Here is a 22203-nt window from a genome sequence, read left to right on the forward strand (position 1 = left end):
TGGAAAGATGGCTCAAGTACTTGGGGCCCCTCTGACATCCAGAAGGGAGACAAGAGGCCAATCCTGGCTATTTACAGGCATCTGGGGAGTGAACCAGTGGATGAAAGTTCTACGTTTGAAATATTTTAAAAAGATGGGAAAAAAAGGTAAGCCTGGGACAGGAGATTGTGGGAAAAATCTAAGCCTGTGAAGGGATGACCAGCAGGCTTAACAGGCCAATCCTGGGGAGAATAGGTTGTGGTGCTTATGGGACTTCTCTCTGCATGCCAGACTGTTCTAAGACGTTTTGTTAAATATGTTCAACAGCGCACACAGAATCCCCTGTGATCTCATTCTTACCTGTGCTCTGCTTCCAGAGAGTGTGAGAGGACTTCCCCTTCTTCTACCACAGGGAGAGAAAGACCATTCTGATGACAGCCTTCTCCATTTTCCTTTGGTTCAGGTGTGCTGTTGTCCTCCGACTGCAGTAAGTAAAAGAACATACCTGATTTAATGATCCTTTGTGGCAAAGGCAATGATCTTGTGGGTAAGCAACCTCCAAGATGATTCAGAAGTCAGGACTTAAGAAAGAAACTACTTTCCAGAAGACAGCCTCACTTAAAAATTGAGGATCTGTTTTGTCAACCAAATGATTTTAAAGTTTATATGGAGAGGCAAAAGACCCAGGACAGAGAATATAAGACTTGCCATAAAAGTAAAGTGATTAATACTGTGGAATTAACAAAAAAACAAATATTTCACTGAAGAGTCCAGAAACAGCCTGACATGGTCTGACCTTGACAAGGTGGCAAACAGTAAAAGGCAGAAAAGATGGGTGTTTCAACAAACGACGTGGAATATGCAAAAAATATCCATCTAAACAGACCTTCCACTCTACAAAAAACAATAAATCAAAACTGTCAGACATAAATTTAAAAGGCAAAAACCATAAAACTTCAAAGGTAACAAAGGGGAAAACAAACGGTCTTGAATGTCTTTGTACATAAGACATAATCTGATGAAAGACTATTATCCAAGATATATTAAGTCTTAAACTAAGAAAATAAGCAATTTAAAAATGTGCAACATACCTTAATAAACATATCACCAAATAAGCATGAAAGTAATTTCTTCCTCATATATCCTCCAGCAAAAATCATCAAAACAATGATACCACTATACACCTATCATAAGGACCAAAATCCAGAACACTGACAACATCAAATATTGACATATGGAGCAACAGGAATTTTCATTCATTGCTGGTGGGAATGTAAAATGAAATGGCCATCTTAGACAACAGTCTGTCAATCTCATACAAAATGAACCACATACTCTGCCATATGGACCCAACAATTTGTGCTCCTTGATTTTTACTCAAAGGACCTCATAACTCATGCCCACCAAAAATCCTGCACATGAATGTTCAAAACTGTTTTCTTCATGATGGCCAAAATGTGGAAACCATCAAAGTTCCCTTCAGTAGGAATCACTGAAATAAACTTGAGGGCCCAGCATGATGGCCTTGCATGCGCTGCGATCTCATGTGGCCGCTGGTTCGTATCCCAGCAGCCCCGCTTTTCATTCAGCACTCTTGTGGTCTGGAAAAGCAGTAGAGGATGGCCTAAAGCCTTGGGACCCTGCATCTGCTCGGTCTTGGAGAAAGCTCCTGGCTCCTGGGTTCAAACTGGCTAAGCTCTGGCCATTCACGTGGGGAGTGAACCAGTGGACGAAAGAGCTATCTGTCTCTCCTGCTCTGTAAATCTGCCTTCCCAATAAAAATAAATCTTGGAAAAAATAAAACCATCCACTGAACCATCTATAAGAAGAGACAAAAAACATAAAGCAAACTAGGAGGTGGCATTGTAGCACGACGATTTAAGCCAACACTTGGGATAGTTTAGTCAACACTCAGGATGCCTGCATTCCATGTAGGAGTTTTTGGAATGAAGCATCTGCAACTCTGCTCTAATCCAGCTTCCAGCTAATGCTCCTGGGAGGCAACAGAGAAGGCCCATGTCATTTGGTTTCTGCTACCCATGTCAGAGACTTGGATGAATTCTCATGTCTTTGCCCTGGCTCTGGGGCATTTGGGGAAGATCACTCACTTTGATTTCCAAGTAAGTGAAAATACCCTAATCCAAAATTATTGGTAAACAGAGGGATTAAACTCGCTTCAAAGGCCCTTTCTCCTATAGACAGTGTTTCTACGTATTTTAAAATTTAGCTTCATCTTTCTCACTTAGCAAGAACAAAAAGCACACAAGTTGCAAAGGAAAATACCTATGCTGCCCCAGAAAAACAATGCTCTTACACCCTCAGGTTTGTCACAGTCTCCATTCCGGTCATCCTTTAGAGTCTTCAGGAACTCACTCTTCCTGTCAGTGGTTCGGCGGGTCAACTTGGTCAGACGAGAGGAGCTGATCTCAATTGGAGGAGTGGTGCTGGAGGGACTCTGGGCAAATACACAAACAGGTTGAACCAGACAGTAAAGAGCAAAACTGAGGTTCTCCAGGTCACTTCTAAATGGCACCAATTTCCAAAATCTGGCTGCCTATCACTCAATCCTTTTGTTTAAGCAGACACCAGCTTTGCAGAATTGTTACAGTTAAAACAGGTTGGCTTATACAGTATCCCTCGGATCGTTCTACAAACACCAGTAAAATATCACTGTAACATAGGCCAACCTTACTCTACCAAAAAGCATCTATCTCCACAACAGCCACTGTCCTCTTCTGGTGTTAATGGGAAGCACTCAGTTATGAACAGCTGGAAGAAGGGCTATTACAGTTATGCCTGTCATACTGCATGCATTAGTCTAACAGGAAATAGTAACTTTAGAAAAGGTTGTCCAGTTTTATCTTCACTTACCTCTTTGGGAGAGTTCAGAAGTGCAGCACCAGCCAGTACCACTGGCTTAGTAACAGAGACAGGACTGGTGAAAGCAGACTCCCGGTTAGAGGAAAGGGAGCCCGACTTGTGTTCCATTCTGTTAGATTTCCATGCATTGGGCTACACAGGAAGAAGCAAAAAACGGATCAAAACAAGCACACAAACAAAATCAACAAGTGAAATGTTACATGGAAACCGTAGGTTCCCAGAGGTTATCTTGTTATGGGGGTATGCAATCTATTTCTGAGGTCAATTACTTAAAGTAAAAAAGGCAGATGGACAACAGTCAAGAAGACAGCTCTTGGCCTGACACTAGGACTCAATCAATTAATCCTCCTCTCACAATCACCAGGATCCTATATGGGCGCCATTTGGTGCCCATGCTGCTCCACTTCCCACACAGCTCCCTGCTTGTGGCCTTAGAGAACAATGGAGGATGGCCCAAAGCCTTGGACCCCTGAACCATGTGGGAGACCTGGAGGAGACTCCTGACTCTGGATTGGCTCAGTTCCAGCTGTTGTGGCCATTTGGGGAGTGAGACAGCAGAAGTTAGATCTTTCTCTCTGCCTTGCCTTCTCTTTGTAAATCTGCTTTTTCAATAAAAATAATAAAAAATATAGCATATCAGAAAATGCTGTATTCTAGGAACTTGCAAGACAATACGTTCCACTCCTCAGTGGGAATTGCAAATAGTTGGACAACGGCTGGTTTAGTTCCAACAGCCTTCTTGTATTCAGTTTTCTTGAGTAGCGGCATAATCTGTCACTCTGCTAATAACCCTAGCTAAAAGACCATGTTTTTTCTGAATCAACAACAGCATCTAGAGAGATCAAGAAAGATGAGGGATGTTAAGACAGGTGTGCTGAAAACAGTAAAGTCGCATCCCCGCCCCAGAATGAAACAATCGAAACCAAGAAATTCCCCAGGACAAAGGAAGGATCTGAGCACAGTGGACAGGCAGCAAGGTAGCTGGTCACTAACCAGGCACTCTGATCTGGAAACACAGGCATTCCAATCAGTGTCTTCACTGCAACCACCTGCTCTAAGAATTAAATCTCACTCTAAGTATGCCTGGATTTGAGTCTTGCTTCTTGTTACAGCTTCCTGCTGATGTGCACCCAGGGAGGCAGCAGGCACTGGCTTAACAATCTTGGTCCTTGCTGCCTACACAAAAGACCTGGATTGAGGTTCCCAGTTCTTAGCTTTGACCTGACATGGCTCCATGTGCTGTGTGTTTTTCAGGACTAAAGCAGATGAAAGATCTTTGTCTTTCATAAATCAAGAAAACAAGTTAAAACACACACGCACTTATTTTAGAGTAACAAAGAGGGATAAATGGAGAAATCTTCTGTTGGCTGGTTCATTACCCAGATGACTAGAACAGTTAGGGGTAGGCGAGGCCAGATCAGGAGACAGGACGTGCATGCGGAGACCTAAGCACTTGTGGCATGTTCTACTGCTTTTCTGAGGCCAGCAGCAGAGAGCTGGATTGCAAATGAACAGCTGGGACATCAATCAGCACCCATATGGAATGGCAGTGTATTTACCTGCTATGTCAAAACACCAGCCCCCAAGGTTCAATTCTTGAATCCATTAGGTATGATTAAGATATTTTTTAAGATTTATTTATTTTATTACAAAGTCAGATGTACAGAGAGGAGGAGAGACAGAGAGGAAGATCTTCCATCCGATGTTTCACTCCCCAAGTGAGCCGCAACGGCCAGTGCGCGCCGATCCGATGCCGGGAACCAGGAACCTCTTCCAGGTCTCCCACATGGGTGCAGGGTCCCAATGCATTGGGCCATCCTCGACTGCCTTCCCAGGCCACAAGCAGGGAGCTGGATGGGAAGTGGAGCTGCCGGGATTAGAACCGGCGCCCATATGGGATCCTGGGGCGTTCAAGGTGAGGACTTTAGCCGCTAGGCCATGGCGCCGGACCCGATTAAGATATTTTTATGAAAGGGAGTGATAAAGTTGTTCATAATTACTCTGCTAACTCTATGACACTGAGTTTTACCATCTTATAATACCTCCAAAAAGAATATTACAAGCAAGTTAGAAATATAATGACCCAATCTAATGAAGTTTTTGTTTTTGCAGTCACATGGCCTCCTTGCAGTAGATTATCACTAGGCACTCTGTCTTGTTAACACTGTCACCTCCAACCTGTGCTTCCGCCACAGGGGTCACAATGGGCTGCCCAGTGAGAAAATCATTATGCCTCATTATATTGGTTACGTATGCAAAACTCCACTAAAGTGAACTGACCTGCATGTTGGATAGTTTTTCTTTTTCTAAAAAAAAAAAAAAAAAAAAAAAAGATATGGACCCAACGCAGTGCTCTAGCGGGTGAAAGTCCTCAGTCCTGACCTTGAACACGCCAGGATCCCATATGGGCACCGGTTCTAATCCTGGCGGCCCCACTTCCCATCCAGCTCCCTGCTTGTGGCCTGGGAAAGCAGTCAAGGACGGCCCAAAGCTTTGAGGCCCTGCACCTGCGTGGGAGACCTGGAGGAGCTCCTGGCTTCGGATCAATGCAGCCCTGGCTGTTGTAGCCAGTTGGGGAGTGAATCATCGGACGAAAATCTTCCTTTCTGTCTCTTCTCCTCTCTCTATATATCTGACTTTGTAATAAAAATCAATAAATCTTAAAAAGCAAACAAAAAGATTTATTTTATTTTTATTGGAAATGCAGATATACAGAGAGAAGGAGAGACAGACAGAAAGTTCTTCTACTCGCCGATTCACTCCCCAAGAGCCAAGCCATAGCTAGGAGACAGGAGCCAAAAGTCAGGAGCCTCCTTTGGGTCTCCCACGCAGGCAGAGTTTCCAAAGCCTTTCAGCCATCTTCTATTCTTATCCCAGACCACAAACAGAAACCTGGATGGGAAGGGAAGTAGCCAAGCCTTGAACCAGTGTCCATACGGCACAACAGCACTAGAAGATAGAGGATTAGCTTGTTGAGCTGACCCTACCATGGTTCTTCTTACTGTCAATCTTTTAAAGTCAGTAACAGCTATTTTTAAATGGCTTATTATGGCTTACTACTTAGTTTCCTTTAATACTTAGATCCACTCATGTTTGCACAATAGCTTTTTAAGTCATCAAAAAAAAGTCTCATATTCATATCACATTCAAAGGCCAGTTCTTAAAAACCTGACTTGTTTGAGGAATCAAGAGATTGACTATAACTTTTCTACTTGAATTGGCTCATTTTCCCTTCTTTGTCTGAAATGTACAGAGGAAGGGAGAATGAATACATATTGTAATCCACTGGTTCAAATCTCACATTGTTGCAATAACTGTGTGGGGAGGGTTAGATAATTCACTCTACCCGTCCCATGCAGGTGGCAGGGAACATTACCTACTGCCTGACTGGGCATGCATTAACAGGAAGCCTTATCTGGGTCAGAGTTGGGACTTACCTGAAGGTATTTCAGTGTGGGATGTGGTGGTATGAAACAGGTTTTACAGTGGATGGAGCCATTCTACAGTGTCTTAGCTTCAGTGCCATTTATGCTATAATATGCCAACTTACATTACAAAATCTATGTGTAGACGTGTGTAAATCTCTCTTCCTACACTTTACCTTCTCCCAGAGCTTTTACAAAAGCTACCAAGCAGTCTGACTTTCCCAATACTTCATATATGTCAGCTACAATGAAACACTTATGTATTCCACCTACTTTCTGGTGTAAAGTTCCTCCTGCCAAGAATGCTCCACTTGCCTTTACTTGCTGTTTAAAAAAATTCCTACTGTTTTTAAACTTCTGAGTAACTAGAGTATGTTAGTAATCATATTCAACATACCTGCAAAACTCGAATCTCACTCATTTAAAAAAAAAAAGATTTATTTATTTTTCTTGGAAAGGCAGATTTTCAGAGAGAAGGACAAACAGAGAGAAAGATCTTCTGTCAAGTGCTTCACTCTTGAAGTGGTCGCAATGGCAAGAGCTGAGCTGATCCGAGCCAGGAGCCAGGAGCTTCTTCTGGGTCTATCCATGTAGGTGCAAGGTCCCAAGGCTTTGGGCCATCCTTCACTGCCCTCCCAGGCCACAACCCAGGATTCTATCTAGGCATTGGTACATGTCTCAGCTGCTCGACTTCCCATTCACCTCCCTGCTATGTCCTGGGACTGTGCGGCCACATGGGAGACCCAGAAGAACCAGGTTCCAGGCTCCTGGTTTTGGAAAGCCTCAAGTCCAGGAACTACAGCCACTTGGAGAGTGAACCAGAGGATTGAAGAAATTTTACTGTATCTCCTTCTTTTTGTAAGCCTGCCTTTTCAATAAAAACAAATCTTAAACAAAAAAAAACCAGCCTCCAAAATCAGTTCAAATCATAATTTTTTTGATAAAGCTTTTCCTGATAAGCATAGTGTGCAACTATATAAAATAAAGCAAACTTAAGTGTACTCAAATTTCTTCATCATCTGATTATGATTTGATACTATTTGACATTACACACCAGATATATCTTCTACATATCCATTATTCCAACTAAACTGTTAGTTCACAGAGAGTCATAATCTTCTTTGTATTCACGTACAAGCACCAAATACAAAGCTCGCAAACAATGGAATGTGGATTAACACTGGTTTTTCTCCTAATGTTAAACAATAATTTACTTTTTAAAAAAAGATTTATTGGAAAGGCAGATACATAGAGAGGAGGAGAGACAGAGAGGAAAATTTTCCGACCACTGGTTCACTCCCCAAGCAGACATAATGGCTGCAGCTGCGCCGATCCCAAGCCAGGAGCCTCCATCGGGTCTCCCACGTGGGTACAGGGTCCCAAGCTTTTGGGTCGTCCTCGACTGTTTTCCCAGGCCACAAGCAGGGAGCTGAATGGGAAACAGGGCTGCTGGGATTAGAACCGATGACCATATGGGATCCCAGTGTGTTCAGAACAGGTGAGGACTTTAACCATTATTCTATCACGCCGAGCCCTAAACAATAATTTTTAAAAAAATGACATATTCATTTGAAAGGCAGAAAGGGGACAGACACATGCATACAGACCCTGCACCTGTTGGTCACTACCTAAATGGCTAGGGTTGGGCTAAGTGAAGCCACAAGCCTGGAAGTCCACTGCAGTATCCCACAGGAATCACCAGTATCGAAGCACTCAAGCCATCTTCCACTGCCTTCCACAGCACATTAGTAAGAAGCTGGACAGGAAGCAGAGCAGCTGTGATTTGAAATTGCACTTTGATATTGGATGTCAGTGTCACAAGAGGCAGTTTAACGGGCTGCACCATGATCCTGGCCCTAAAAAGTACATTCTAATTGTTTCTTTACAATACCTGGAATTTGTGAAAATACCATGACATGCTGACATAAAAGTACTAGATTATATAAATATAAGAAAAGAAATTTGCAGTCTGCCCTTGAAAAGCTTACAATCAAGTGAAGACTTAGATGCAAAAATGCAGTGTGGCTATTGTGCTAAGAGATTGGAAGCAGCCCAGTGTAACCTAGTGGCATGGTAGCCTAGTGGCTAAAGTCCTCGCCTTGCATGCACCAGGATCCAATGGGAGCTGGTTCATGTCCTGGCTGCTCCACTTTCCATCCAGCTTCCTGCTTGTGGCCTGGGAAAGCAGTAGATGATGGCACAAAGCCTTGGGACCCAGCAGCCAACGTGGGAGACCCAGAAGATGCTCTTGGCTCCTGGCCTCAGACTGGCTCTGCTCCACCCATTGTAGCAACTTGGGGAGTGAATCAGCAGATAGAAGATCTTTCTGTCTCTCCTTCTCTCTGTATATCTTATTTTCCAGTAAAAAGAAGTAAATATTTAAAAAAAAATTAAAAAAAAAAAAAAGGAAAAGTGGCAGAAAAATCTTTGAAAGATTGGATGCGACAGAAGAGGGTTCACAAAAAGGATGAATGAATCTGAAGAACAATTTTCAGGAGAAAAACCACAGGATGCAAAAAATGAACTAGACTTCAGCTAAGAATTACAGATGTCATGTTAAATAGCTGAGATAGGGGCTAGCACTGGTGTATAGCGTAAAGGTGATGCTTGCAATACTAGCATCCCACACGATTCCCAAATGCTCAACTTTCAGTCTAGCGCCCCGTTGATGTGCCTGGGAAAGCAGTGGAAAATGGCCCAAGTACCCATGTGAGACAGCTGGAAGAAGCTTCTGGCTCTTTTCAGGTTCATTACTGGCTGTTGGACCATTTGGGGAGTGAATCAGTGAATAGAATCTCTCTCTCTCTGCCTCTCCCTCTGTAGCTCTTGCTTTCAAATAAAATAAATATAGCCCATGGGCCAAATGTAAACTCAAGGTTTAATAAGAGCCACAACTCGGCAAGGCCTAAGCCATGCGTCTGGAATTCAACCAGTCTTCCATATGGGTGGCAGGTACCCAACCACTCCAACCATCACCTGATGCCTCACAGGGGGTGCATTAACAGGAAGCTAGACTAGAAACAGAGAAGCAAAGACATAAACCACATACGCTTAATGGTATGCAGTCATTTTAAGTGGTTTGGAGGCTTTAAAAAATAATAAAGGTAATATCTTATTTTTATTGGAAAGGCAGATTTACAGAGAGGAAATACAGAAAGATGTTTCGTCTGCTGGTTCACTCCAGAAATGGCCACTACAGTCAGAACTGTGCTGATCCAAAGCCAGGAGCCAGGAGCTTCTTCCGGGTCTCCTACGTGGGTGCAGAGTCCCAAGTACCTGGGCCATCCTCTGCTGCTTTCCCAGGTTATAAGCAGGTAGCTGGATGGGAAGTAGAGCAGCCAGAACTCAAAAAGGCACCCATATGTAATGATGGCCCCTTGAAGCAGTTTTTAAGCGGCTCCTGGAGTCACTGTTGTATAGTAAATTAAGCTATAGCTCAAGTCTATTACTAAGCTAGCCCAAGTCCGTGTCACTCTCTTCCTGTTCCAGCTACGTGGTAATACACCAAGAAGGTAGAAGAAAATGGCAGGGACATAAGTACCCTGGTCATGTGGAAAAACAGGCTGGAGTTCCTAGCTCCTGGCATGGGTCCTAGCTATTGCAATCATTTGGGGACTGGATCACTAGATGCAAAATCTCTGTTGTGCTACCAAATTAATTTTTTAAAAAGCGTAAAGAATATATGTAATACGCAAAACAAACAAACAAACAAACAAACAAAAACAAAACCCACTAAAACAAAACCCTTTTGTAACCAGGAAAGACTAAGATATTATCTGGCCCTCTACAGAAATAATTTATCAACTCCGGCCATAAGTAGTTTTGAGCCACTGAAAATTTAGGAAAGGGTATGATCAAATACTTTAGGAAGATCTTTCCGGTATTTCTGTGAAAAATGGGTACTCAGAGATGAGAAAATAGAAGGGTACACTACAACAGTGAATGTCAGATGGAAACCCGATTAAGGACAGCAGTGAAGCAGTAACTGACAGGGACACTAACTGCTCAGCTGAAGGGAATGAGTAGTAAGAATTAAAAAAGCAGCCAAAGTGTTCAGCTGGGCAGTTGGACTAATGCTGATGCTATTAAAGGAAATAGTAAAACAGGAAGAACAGGTTTATGAGGTGAAGTTAATGAATAGAGAGGCAGGCTAACAATCCAGCTAGTAGCAACAGAGTGCAGCAGAGTTCAATTCTATATAATCAACAGGTACTGAAAGAACATGGGAATGACTGGACAGGAAAAAAACAAAACAAAACAAAACAACAAAAAACCACAAATGTTTTCCAAGTCTCTGTTTAACAGGGTTCTCATGAGGATTTCAAATCATACCTTTGAAGGAGGTGGCGCAGGCTTAGGAACCAAGTTCTTATAGACACTTGGAACCATGGTTGATGCTTTGTTCCCATTTGCATGGTGAGATCCTGCAGAGGTGAATGCAGCAGAGAAAGCAGCAGCAGGATCCTCTTTGGAAACTTTTTTGATGACTAACATCTTAGAAGATTGCTTGGCACTAGGTGGGTTTTCTGTGAAATACAACAGTGGAGATACAAAAGAATATATCAAATCTGTTGAGTAATGTGGTGCACAATCTACAAGTTAAAAGTTCAGAGAGAGGGACAAAAATGTCTGGTATGTGCTTAAATACACTCAAAACTGACATTGAAAAAAAAAGGGCAGCATATGAAATATCTGTCTATTAAATCTGCACTTATCTTAGCCAAAAGGCTGAGAAGCAATGACTATTAAATCTATAAATCACAACAACAACAACAACAACAAAAACAAACAAAAAAACCCCCACAAAAACAAAAAAACCAAAGATGGCAGCAGGCCTTCAGAGGTACAAGGTATCTATAGCACAGAGTGACCAGTCCCACATGGAACAAGTAAGTCTATACCCCATGGCAGCAGTTCCTTGTCAAAAGGGAAATGGAGGGAGGCTATCACGGCACAATAACGAAAGCTATATGATTAACAAAGATGAGAAGACATAGCAATTACTTTTAACCATGTAACGCTGAATTTAAAATCAACACTGAGATATGTTAAAGCCTTCTGAATAAGATGCTGAGTACGAAACACACGTGATATTCATTTTTACTGCTGAAGACCAGGTTTGGTTTGAATAGATTCCTATCTGTTAATTTTATATAAGTCTGTTTATTCTCATCACGCACATAAACATGTCTGCGTTAATGTTTCCCCCTTGCCCCGATACAAGTCATCACTTACAATTGTCAAAAAATTTAAAGAAAGAAAAAAAATCAGAACCTAATGGAACAAAATGACATATTATTAGGATATGCTAACTTATCAAAAGACACTGCTGTAAAGTATTAGTAATACAGAGGAAAGCTTAGGGAATATTATTACATATATGCTTAATATATTTGGGAGTGATCATTAACACATAAAATTATTCTAAGTGAATTAGCAGTATTAATTAAAATGCCACTTATTAATGAACTTTATATTATTCTTTTACTTTCAACCTGCTTCCAAATACAGGGCTCTACAGGCTCTCAAATATTCTGACTCCACTATCGTTATTACTTATTAGTGGTGACTGGAGACACAGGGTGACTTGCATTTTTGAACACTTAAATAACTGAAGTACTAATAGATTTCAGTTACTATGGCAAGCTGATGAGATGAAACAAGAGATAAAGAAAAGAGGTAAGAATCTTTGCTTCTCTTCTTGTTAAGAAAAAAAGTTGTGCCGTTAAAATGGCAAAATCTACCTACCCCACACTCCAGAAAGGGTCCCAATAGGTCTGCATGGCTGATTCTGTTTGCCAGCTTCTGGATTCAAAGAAGGCTAGGAAAAAAGGGATATGAATGGTTGACACAGTAAGCTGATCATTTTGGCACTTTTCACAAAGTAGCCATCACCATGGAACCTATCAACAATTACCTATTAGTGGCACTTTCTAATTCACACTATTCACAATTAAGCAGGAGATGCTGAAATGCAAAATCAATAGGTACAACGATGACTTTATCCTCTCTCGAGTTCCATTTCGTTTGTAAGAGGGATTTAAAATAGTTTAAAAAACAGAATAAATGTGCTACTTCCCACATTTCTGAAGGATATACATGCCAAATAAGGGGGCGGGGCGGAGAAAGCTGAATGAGGATTTTCTCAAATTTAAGCAGGATAATCTAGTCCATTAAAGAACAGTATTGGCAGAGGCAGACCACGAGTCACTATTAAAGATACACAAGCAAAATTATCAGAAAGGTCACGGTGTACAAAGCTTACAGGGCCTACTAAAACAATTTACATTAAGGAAGAGGGTGTCCTCAAGGAGGAATGTGCAACTCCACTTCAGAGAGGTGCTATCAGAAACGGTTCATCACAGATGACAACTAAGAAGAATCCTTAAAGATGACATTTCAAAGCTGGAAAACAGGGGATTTGGTAACAGCCAGCTAAACATGACCACCAAGACAGGTAAGACTGACAACAGATAATTGACAACTCTTCAAACAATTCAACATGATTAATATTAAGGAAGAAAGAGTACTTTGTGTGTGTGCGGTGGAATGTCTGGCAAAATAGCTAAGAGCCAGAGCCAGCTTTAGGAAGAACTTCAGGGAGATTACATTTTATTCTTTAGGTAAAGGAGATCCATCTTTCATGCAGTTAACATGATACAATCATTTACTTACACTAGTCACTGTGGTAGCAGCTTGAAGGGTAGATTTGAGGGATTTATAGATCAACTAAGAATCTAATAGGGGATCAATTCCACAGTCCAGAAGAATAATAAATGCAACAGGAAGAAGAGATGAGAAGGATGGAGAAGAGTTAAGAGCAACAGACTGGACTTCATAATTAATGAGGGAGTATGAAGATGACACTGATGAAGCTTGTCTGGTAACAAACTAGGAAAAAATTTTTCCAACACAATTGCTGGGAGACCATTGAGAAAGGCTAAGATACCCAGACTACACACAATGATTCCGAATTCCAATCTGTTGGAGTGGGCACTTACGTTGAACCAGTCAGTTCTGGTGAAAACCAAAATAATACTACAAACATAAATGCAAATCCAACCACCAATTCACTATGTAAAGGAACAAAACAGTGACAATATGAGAAGATAAACACAGTTCTCTGGATAGAAGAGTTCTGATAACAGTTGTGGTTGGTTAATATTAAGCTACACATTCCTGATCACATTTGAGGGTTAACAGAGATACTGAAACTAGTTAAGTAATGCCTTGGGTCTCTTCCCATTGATTTTGAAAAAAAGAAAACACATTTAATTAGTAAAACATAAGATGCAGCGCGGTAGCCTAGAGGCTAAAATCCTCGCCTTGAATACACCGGGATCCCATATGGGCACCGGTTCTAATCCCGGCAGCCCTGTTTCCCATCCAGCTCCCTGCTTGTGGCTTGGGAAAGCAGTGGAGGATGGCCCCCAAAGCCTTGGGACCCTGCACCTGCGTGGGAGACCTGGAAGAGGCTCAGGGCTCCTGGCTTTGGATTGGCTCAGCTCTGGCCATTGCAGCCACTTGGGGAGTTAATCAGGACAGAAGATCTTCTGTCTCTCCTCCTCTCTGTATATCTGACTTTCCAAGAAAAATATATATTTTTTAAAAATAGGTAAAATATAAATAAAAATTACATAAAACAAACCAATTAATGGGAAAACAATTATGTAATGTTTATTGGCCAAGTCAAGGACTTTACAAACTCGATAAGGAAAAAAAATTAAATTACCTCCTTCTAAAATAACCCTTATTCTTACATACAGTGACAATCTGTTTTCATTATCTAAGTGTATGCCTTGCAATCTACAGGTCATCCACTTAATCTACATGCTACTTAAAAAAAATCTTATACCCCTTTACTTCCTATAAACTGGGCTATGGTTCAAGGAGTTATATAATCTCTTCTTTTTATTTTAACAAGGCAATTTCTTGGTAGTTTTGTGTTCCGCCATTAGTAATCACATTATCTGCATTTGTTTCTTGTTTATTATGCTGACAAACTATTAACTAATATGACACAAGATGATCTTCCAGTTTCACAGTTCGTATCTTGTTAGTGTAAGCCCATAAAAGTCAATTGCATGGTTTAGTTCCTATAGAAGTTAGGGCACAAGCATGCCTTAAGGTGAGGCGGGCCTCACTGTGAATTCAGATCTAATCACATTGAATGTGATTTACACTTGATCTTAGCCAAAAGGCCAAGAAGCGATACATTGAATGTGATTTAAACCTTTGCAGTTACCTTTAATGGACACATAAAAGGTCCCATGTTTGGAAAGTGGGAATCCTTTTTCTATTTAGCTTCTGAATTTCATGATGAAATCTAAGTAGTCCTTAACTATTCTTTACTATCCAGCAATATAAAAACATTCAGGGTGAGCTTCATGGTGCAGGAGGTTAAGCCATCACTTGTGACACTGACATTTTTCCTTTCTGATTCACCTACCTGCTAATGTTCTTGGAAAGGCAGCAAGAGGAGGCCCAAGTACTTGGGCCTTTGCCACCTGTGTGGGAAACCTCATTTTTGGCCCAGCCCAACCCTTGCTGTTGCAACCATTTAGGGAGTTGATGAGCAGAAGGAAGTTCTCTTCCTTCCACTTACTGTCACTCTTTCAAATAAAATCATAAAAAACAACAACAACAACAAAACACCTCCAAGTTCATCCTGTATCAATCCTGTCCAGCAGCGGTATTTCAAAACCATAATATGGACACTTAGCTGCTTGCTGCCATGAGACTATTCCTTAGTCCTCCTGTTCAGGACAGAAGTCTCGAAATACATACACTTACTCAGAATCTCCCTGATTTATGATGAAGTTATAGCCTGAAAAATCCATTGTCAAGCTTGACATCCTAAATGAAGAATGCATTAAAGTGCCTAGCAACTACCCTAGTGATTAAAACATCTGCACACCATCTCTATCTGCATCCAAAACCTGGCTCCAGGGCCCAGTGGGTAAATCCTTGCTTTACACACGCCAGGATCTCATATGGGCACTAGCTCATGTCCCAGCTGCTCCACTTCCCATCCAGCTCCCTGTTTGTGGCCTGGGAAAGCAGTAGAGGAGGGCCCAAAGCTTTGGGACCCTGCACCTGCGTGGGAGACCCAGAAGACACTCCTGGCTTGTATCAACTCAGCTCCAGGCACTGCAGCCACTTGGGGAGTGAACCAGTGGATGAAAGATCTTTCTGTCTCCTTCTCTCTGTAAATCGCTTATCTAATGAAAATAAATGAATCTTCAAACAAAACAAAACCAAACCTGCCTCTAGTTTACACCTTCAGCTTCCTGCTAATGTACATGCTGGTAGGTAGTAGTGATTGCTCAGGCAACTGAAATCCTGCTACCCATGTGAGAGACCAGAACTGAATTCCTGGATGTGAGATGGTACCAGACCCATACTTGCCTTGTGGTCCTTAGGGTAGTCAATCAGCAGATGAGGAAAAGCTCTCTCCACCCACTCCAATAAGTAATACAATCTGTTTTAAAATTTTTCTGACAAGGCACATAGAATACATAAACAACTGAAGATCACAACTTTAGCCCACTCTTATCTAAAATGTACTTGGAACACTTAATTAAACTAGCCTATGCTTGAACAAAATTATCTAACACAAAGCCTATTTTAAAATAAAATGCTATCACAAGTCATTTATTAAACATTAAAAATGGAAAACAGGGCTTGGCAGCGTGGCCTAGTGGCTAAGGTCCTCGCCTTGATCCCATGTGGCCGCTGGTTCTAATCCCGGCAGCTCCACTTCCTCTCTATCTCTCCTCCTCTCAGTATATCTGACTTTGTAATAAAAATAAAATAAATCTTTAAAAAAAAAAAATGGAAAACAAAATGGCTTTACAGATATGCTTTTGCAATATCATATAAAGTAAAAAAAATATGTAAGGCAAATCTCTGCACTTTTAAAGGTGTGAACTCTGTATTCAAAGATAAAACTTCTCATAATTTCTTACTGATAGTTCCAATTCAAATACAAAGTATCTTAGAGCATTTATGGAATCTTTACCTTGTATTTATTTCACTTAAAAGGCTTAAAGCAAGAGAGAGAGGGATAGACATTTGTGGCCGTGTGGAGAGCAATCCAGTGTTAGAAGTGGATCCAGTAAATCAGAAGGCAGAAGACCTCTGTCTCTCTCTCTCTCTCCAGTTCTACGTTTCAATTAAATAAGCCTTAAAATAAAATCACATTCAATGGCTTATGTCATGATATACAGAACAGAAGAGCAACAAATTACTAAAGTTTTTGAACATGATCTCTCCCATATCTAGACTGGCAGAGCACACAGCTATTATATCCAATATACTCTTAATGCTCAGTCTTATCTCTATTACAATTAAGCATAAACCTCTCATTGGTTAGTTTGAGCCTCAGAAAAAGTGCGGGAAACAGTAGCCTGAGTTCTTACACAATATTTGCCTAAAATAAAAACATTTGCCTACAACATTTAAAGCTTAAGTCTGCCAGTATAAAACCTTTCTCACTTTTTCTCCCCTTAGTACTGTAACCATTGCTATGCTGACTTCTGTGACAAAGTTTGCTGGGGCTGGCATTGTGAAGTTGTTCCCTGCAATGCCAGCATGCCATACTAGTGCCCATGCATGTCATGACTGCTCTACTTCCAATCCAGATCCCAGCTAATGGCTTGGAAAAAGCACTGAAAGTGGAAGATGGCTCAGGTGCTTGAGCCCTTGCCACCCTCATGGGAGACTCAGATGAAGCTCCTGGCTTCAGGCTGGCCCGGTGCTCACTGTGCTAGCCATCTGAGGAGTGAACCAGAGAATGAAAGACTGTCTCTCCTTCCAATGATTTCAAATAAACATCTAAAGAGATAAAACATTTAAAATTCTGTTATAAGTTTACATAAGACTTTCGCTTACAAGTCACCTAATCTTTGTGTTACTTTTTCATTCTAGCCCAGTATTATACAAGACTCACTGCTAGCTATTAAGGCTTTTCTTTAATTTGTGCCTTTAAGTCTTGCTGAATTTTTAAAGAAGATTTTATTAGAAAACCATAGTGACAGAGGAAAAAGAAACAGATACATCCACTCATTTAAGATTTAGTTATCTGAAAAGCAGAATAAGAGAGCTCTTCCAACCACTGGGGTTCACTTTACAGATGGTAGCAATGGCCAGGGCTGGGCCAGATCCAAGGCAGGAGCTTCTTCTAGGTTTCCCACATGGGTTTAGAGGCGCAAATATTTGGCTTGTACTCCAAAGCTTTTGCAGAGGCAACAATAGGGCGCTAGATCAGACGTCAATCAGCTAGGACTTCAACTGGCACTCAAAAGGGATGCCTGTGCTGCAGGCAGTGTCTTAACTGACATACCACAGCACTGGCTCCTAATTTTACTGGATTTTGGCAGAATTTTCTCAAACTATATTTTCTTTTTTAATTTTTATTTTTTTGTACCTAAATATCAGTTGAGGGTAGAGGAATATCTTTTGCCATTTTCCAATGCTTTCCCAGCATATTAATGAGCAGCTGGATCAAAACCAGTGCTGTGATACAGGATGACAGCCCTGGAGGCAGCAGTTTAACCTGCTGGATCACAATGCCAGCCCCTTCAAATTATCCTTTTCAATGTCTGACTTATTCCTTTCTTCTGCTTTCCTTCTGGCATCCAGGGCTGTCCTGTTCTTTCTTTCTCAGTTATAAATTACATTTCAGTTTTTCTGTCTTTATTTTAAAAATTTTCCAACGTACGTTCATTTTCCTTGAAAGGTGAAAAAAGATGAAGAAATGGATCTTTTACCCAGTGGTTCACGACACAAATATAGGCAAGAGGGGGAGCCAAGGTTAGGAGCTAGAAAGCCTAAGCTGAGTCTCTCTTGTGGGTGGCAAGGATAAAGCACTTGAGCCACTGCTTGTGGCTTCCCACAGTGTGCATTAAAAGGAAGGCAGATTCTGAAGTGGAGCCAAAACAAACCCAGTTGCTCCACGGTGGGAAACAGGCAAGCAAACAAACCTATATCAACTGTTCATTTTCCAGTTTCTAAAAATAATTATTGGGGTCTGGCACAGTGGCCTTGCGGCTGAAGTCCTCACCCTGAACGCGCTGGGATCCCATATGAGCACCGGTTCTAATCCCGACAGCACCACTTCCCATCCAGCTCCCTGCTTGTGGCCTGGGAAAGCAGTGGAGGACAGCCCAAAGCTTTGGGATCCTGCACCGGTGTGGGAGACCTAGAAGAAGTTCCTGGCTCCTGGCATCAGATCAGCACAGCAATGGCCATTTTGGTCACTTGGGGAGTGAATCATCGGACGGAAGATCTTTCTCTCTGTCTCTCCTCCTCTCTGTATATCTGACTATCCAATAAAAATAAAATTGAAAAAATCTATTAAAAAAATAAAAAATAGGGCCCGGTGGCCATGGCCTAGTGGCTAAAGTCCTCGCCTTGAAAGCCTTGGGATCCCATATGGACACCGGTTCTAATCCCGGCAGCTCCTCTTCCCATCCAGCTCCCTGCTTGTGGCCTGGGAAAGCAGTGGAGGATGGCCCAATGCATTGGGACCCTGCACCCGCGTGGGAGACCTGGAAGACGTTCCAGGTTCCCGGCTTCAGATCGGCATGCATCAGCCCATTGCGGCTCACTTGGGGAGTGAACCATCGGACGGAAGATCTTCCTCTCTGTCTCTCCTCCTCTGTGTATATCTGGCTGTAATAAAATGAATAAATCTTAAAAAAAAAAAAATAAAATCAAAATAATTATTGTTCAACTTCTCTTAGGTTCTTAGTCTTCATTTGCAGCATTTTAGCATTTCAAGTTTTCTGAGTTCTGTTGTTCTTTACCATTTTTTTAAAAAAAGATTTATTTATTTTTATTGCAAAGTCAGATACAGAGGAGGAAAGACAGTGTGGAAGATCTTCCATCCGATGATTCACTCCCCAAGTGACCGCAACAGCGGGTACTGCGCGGATCCGAACCAGGAGCCTCCTCCAAGTCTCCTACACGGGTACAGGGTCCCAAGGCTTTGGGCCATCCTCCACTGCTTTCTCAGGCCACAAGCAGGGGGAACTGGATGGGAAACAGGGCTGCTGGGATTAGAACCGGTGCCCATATGGGATACCGGCACGTGCAAGGAAAGGACTTTAGCTGCTAGGCCACAGTGCTGGGCCCTCTTTACCATTTTCTAAGTGTCACTTAGTAAGTTTCAAGAGAGCATGTTACAGTTTTAAGATTTATTTGTTTATTTATTTATTTTTGGAAAGTCAGATATACAGAGAGGAGGAAAGACCAAGAGGAAGATCTTCCATTCTATGATTCACTCCCCATCTGGCTGCAACGAGCAGTACTGTGCCGATCCACAGCCAAGAGCCAGGAGCACGAACCTCCTCCAGGTCTCCCATGCAGGTGCAGGCTCCCAAGGCTTTGGGCTGTCCTCGACTGCTTTCCCAGGCCACAAGCAGGGAACTGGGTGGGAAGTGGAGCTGCCGGGATTAGAACCGGTGTCCATACGGGATTCCAGCACGCTCAAGGCGAGTACTCTAGCTGCCAGGCCACTTTGCTGGGACCTTGGTTTGTTTTGAAAACATGTCCTAAGGTACACATTGGATTGTCTATTGAGATATTTATTATTTTGCTCATTCTCTTTTTTCTTATCAATAGATTAAAGGAATTTCATCCTGGTAAATAATATAACATACCGTAACAAAATAAAAATTTTTACTTTTGGAAAGAGAGTTCTTCCATCCTATTCACTATTCAAATGCCGACAACAGCCAGGGTTGGGCCAGGCCAAACGAACAGTCCATTTAGGTTTTCCAGATAGATGACAGGGACTCAAATAATTCAGCCATCACTTGCTGCCTCACAGAGCACACAGTAGCAAGAAACTGAACAGGGAGCAAAGGAACTGACACAAGAACAAGATTCTCCAATAGGGAAGGCAGGACTCTATTAGCTTCAGAGTGACCCTTCCTGCCTATTCTGTGCAAGTCCACCTGAGCACTTCAAAATTCTCCCTTTCACAGATGGCATGGTAACTATTGTCAATGGAGATTTATGCTCCTATTCCCATATACTGATTTAACAGCTCCTATAACACAAAATTCCTCAAAGCCAGGTTATTTATTTTTTTAAAGCTCTTTGGAATCTTCTTCTTTATGAAGAGTAGTTCTTTCTTTTTTTTTTTTTTTTTAAAGATTTATTTTATTTTTATTACAAAGTCAGATATACTGAGAGGAGGAGAGACAGAGGAAGTGGAGCTGCTGGGATTAGAACCAGCGGCCATATGGGATCAAGGCGAGGACCTTAGTCACTAGGCCACGCTGCCGAGCCCCGAGTAGTTCTTTTTTAAAGACTTATTTTTATTGGAAAGGCAGATTTACGGAGAAGGATAGACAGACAGAAAGACGTTCCATCTGCTTGTTCACATCCCAAATGGATCCACAGGCCAGGGCTGAGCTGATCCGAGGCCAGGAACCAGGAGTCTCTTCCAGGTTTCCCACATGGGTACAAGTTCCAAAGGCTTTGGGGCATCCTGCATTGCTCTCCCAGGCCATAAGCAGGGAGCTGGATGGGAAGCATGGCAGCAGGGACATGAACCAGCACCCATATGGAAGGATTATCCAACCTAGCCACTGCGCTGGGCTGGCCAGGTTACAAGGCAGATCTGATGCTATCAGCTTTCCTTAGCATCCCAGAAGAGTAATAACTGCCATAAACAGTTTTCTCGGGCACTAGAAAGGCAGGTTTCTAGCTCTTTCCTTTAACAAAGAACCAACAATTGCTCATTCACTGAATCACAGCTGAACTCTTTTTGACAAAGTCTGGATACTTAAATAAGTCTCAATTTATGCGCTTTCTTGCATACAGTATTCAACCAATGTGATCTTTACTCTGTACTACAATTCTATAAGGTATACTATCTCTAACTTACGAACAATTACAACTAACTCTACAATCAATAATCTTAAGTCCCCAAACACCTTTGTAATTTTTAACCTGATATTCCCATTTTCCTCAGAAAACCCCTTTCTAGTCATCTTCTCCACTATTATCCATGTTCTCTTTTAGGCCTCCTCTCCGATGACTGCTATGCTCCTTCTGAGATTCTACCCATCCACAAATCTCCTTTCTATTCCAATTCCAAGTGCCATGTTTCTCACCCATCTCTCCGGCATGCAGATTCACTATATTCTAAAACCAATTCTATTCCTTGTTTCTCTTTCACCAATTAACTACTACTTATTAAGTAACTCTGATACAGATTTCATTTTTTACTTATTTCTCCAATTACAGTATCTCAGTTCCAATGCTTTACATTTAGAACTCAGGGGCTGCTGCCATGGCATATCAGGAGAAGCCTCAGGCTGCACCACCAGCACGCCATATGGGACTCCACTTTGGATCCAGCTCTTTGCTAAAGGCCCAGGGAGGCCACAGAGGATGCTAGGAGTCTTTGTGTTCCTGCATCCACATGTGAGACCAGAAGCTCCTGGCTGGCCCAGTTCTAGCCACTGTCGTCAACTAAGGAGTGAACCAGTGGATGGAAGATTATCTTTCTGTCTCTCCTCTCTCTGTAACTCTTCCTTTCAACAAGGAATGAAATAAATGTTTTGTTTTCTTAAGTAGAACTCAAACGAAGGTCTTCAATAACCTAAATGTCTACCAACAGGAAAACAGATAAATAATCTGGGCCTGTCACACCAGACAATGGAAAAGATCCAGGATGCTAGAGCAGTCTCAATAGAGGCACTACTGACATCTGAGCTGGTAAATTGTTATGGGTCTGCCCACAGCACAGTGGGTACTTAGCTACATCCCTGACCTCTAATTAGATAATATTAGTATTCTCACTTGTGACAATTACAGTGTCTCTAGAATATGCCTAATGTCTCCTAAAGAGTAAAACTATCTCTGGTTGAGCCATGCTGTTTCCACACACATATTTATTAAT

The 22203-nt window shown here is 41.9% G+C and overlaps 1 protein-coding gene across 1 annotated transcript in view; it reads right to left on the bottom strand.

The window, feature by feature from the left end:
• GPBP1L1 (GC-rich promoter binding protein 1 like 1) overlaps positions 1-22203 on the bottom strand; it is a 53860-nt gene that overhangs the window by 3190 nt on the left and 28467 nt on the right. Inside the window, exons 6-10 of the mRNA XM_058680527.1 lie at positions 12033-12105; positions 10617-10810; positions 2851-2991; positions 2294-2434; positions 340-461 (exon numbers count right to left, since the gene is read on the bottom strand). Of these exons, the coding sequence (XP_058536510.1) occupies positions 340-461; positions 2294-2434; positions 2851-2991; positions 10617-10810; positions 12033-12105 (671 nt within the window). The remainder of the gene's footprint in view (positions 1-339; positions 462-2293; positions 2435-2850; positions 2992-10616; positions 10811-12032; positions 12106-22203) is intronic.

The sequence above is a fragment of the Ochotona princeps genome, chromosome 2 (assembly GCF_030435755.1).
Source record: "Ochotona princeps isolate mOchPri1 chromosome 2, mOchPri1.hap1, whole genome shotgun sequence".
Classification (NCBI taxonomy): Eukaryota; Metazoa; Chordata; class Mammalia; order Lagomorpha; family Ochotonidae; genus Ochotona; species Ochotona princeps.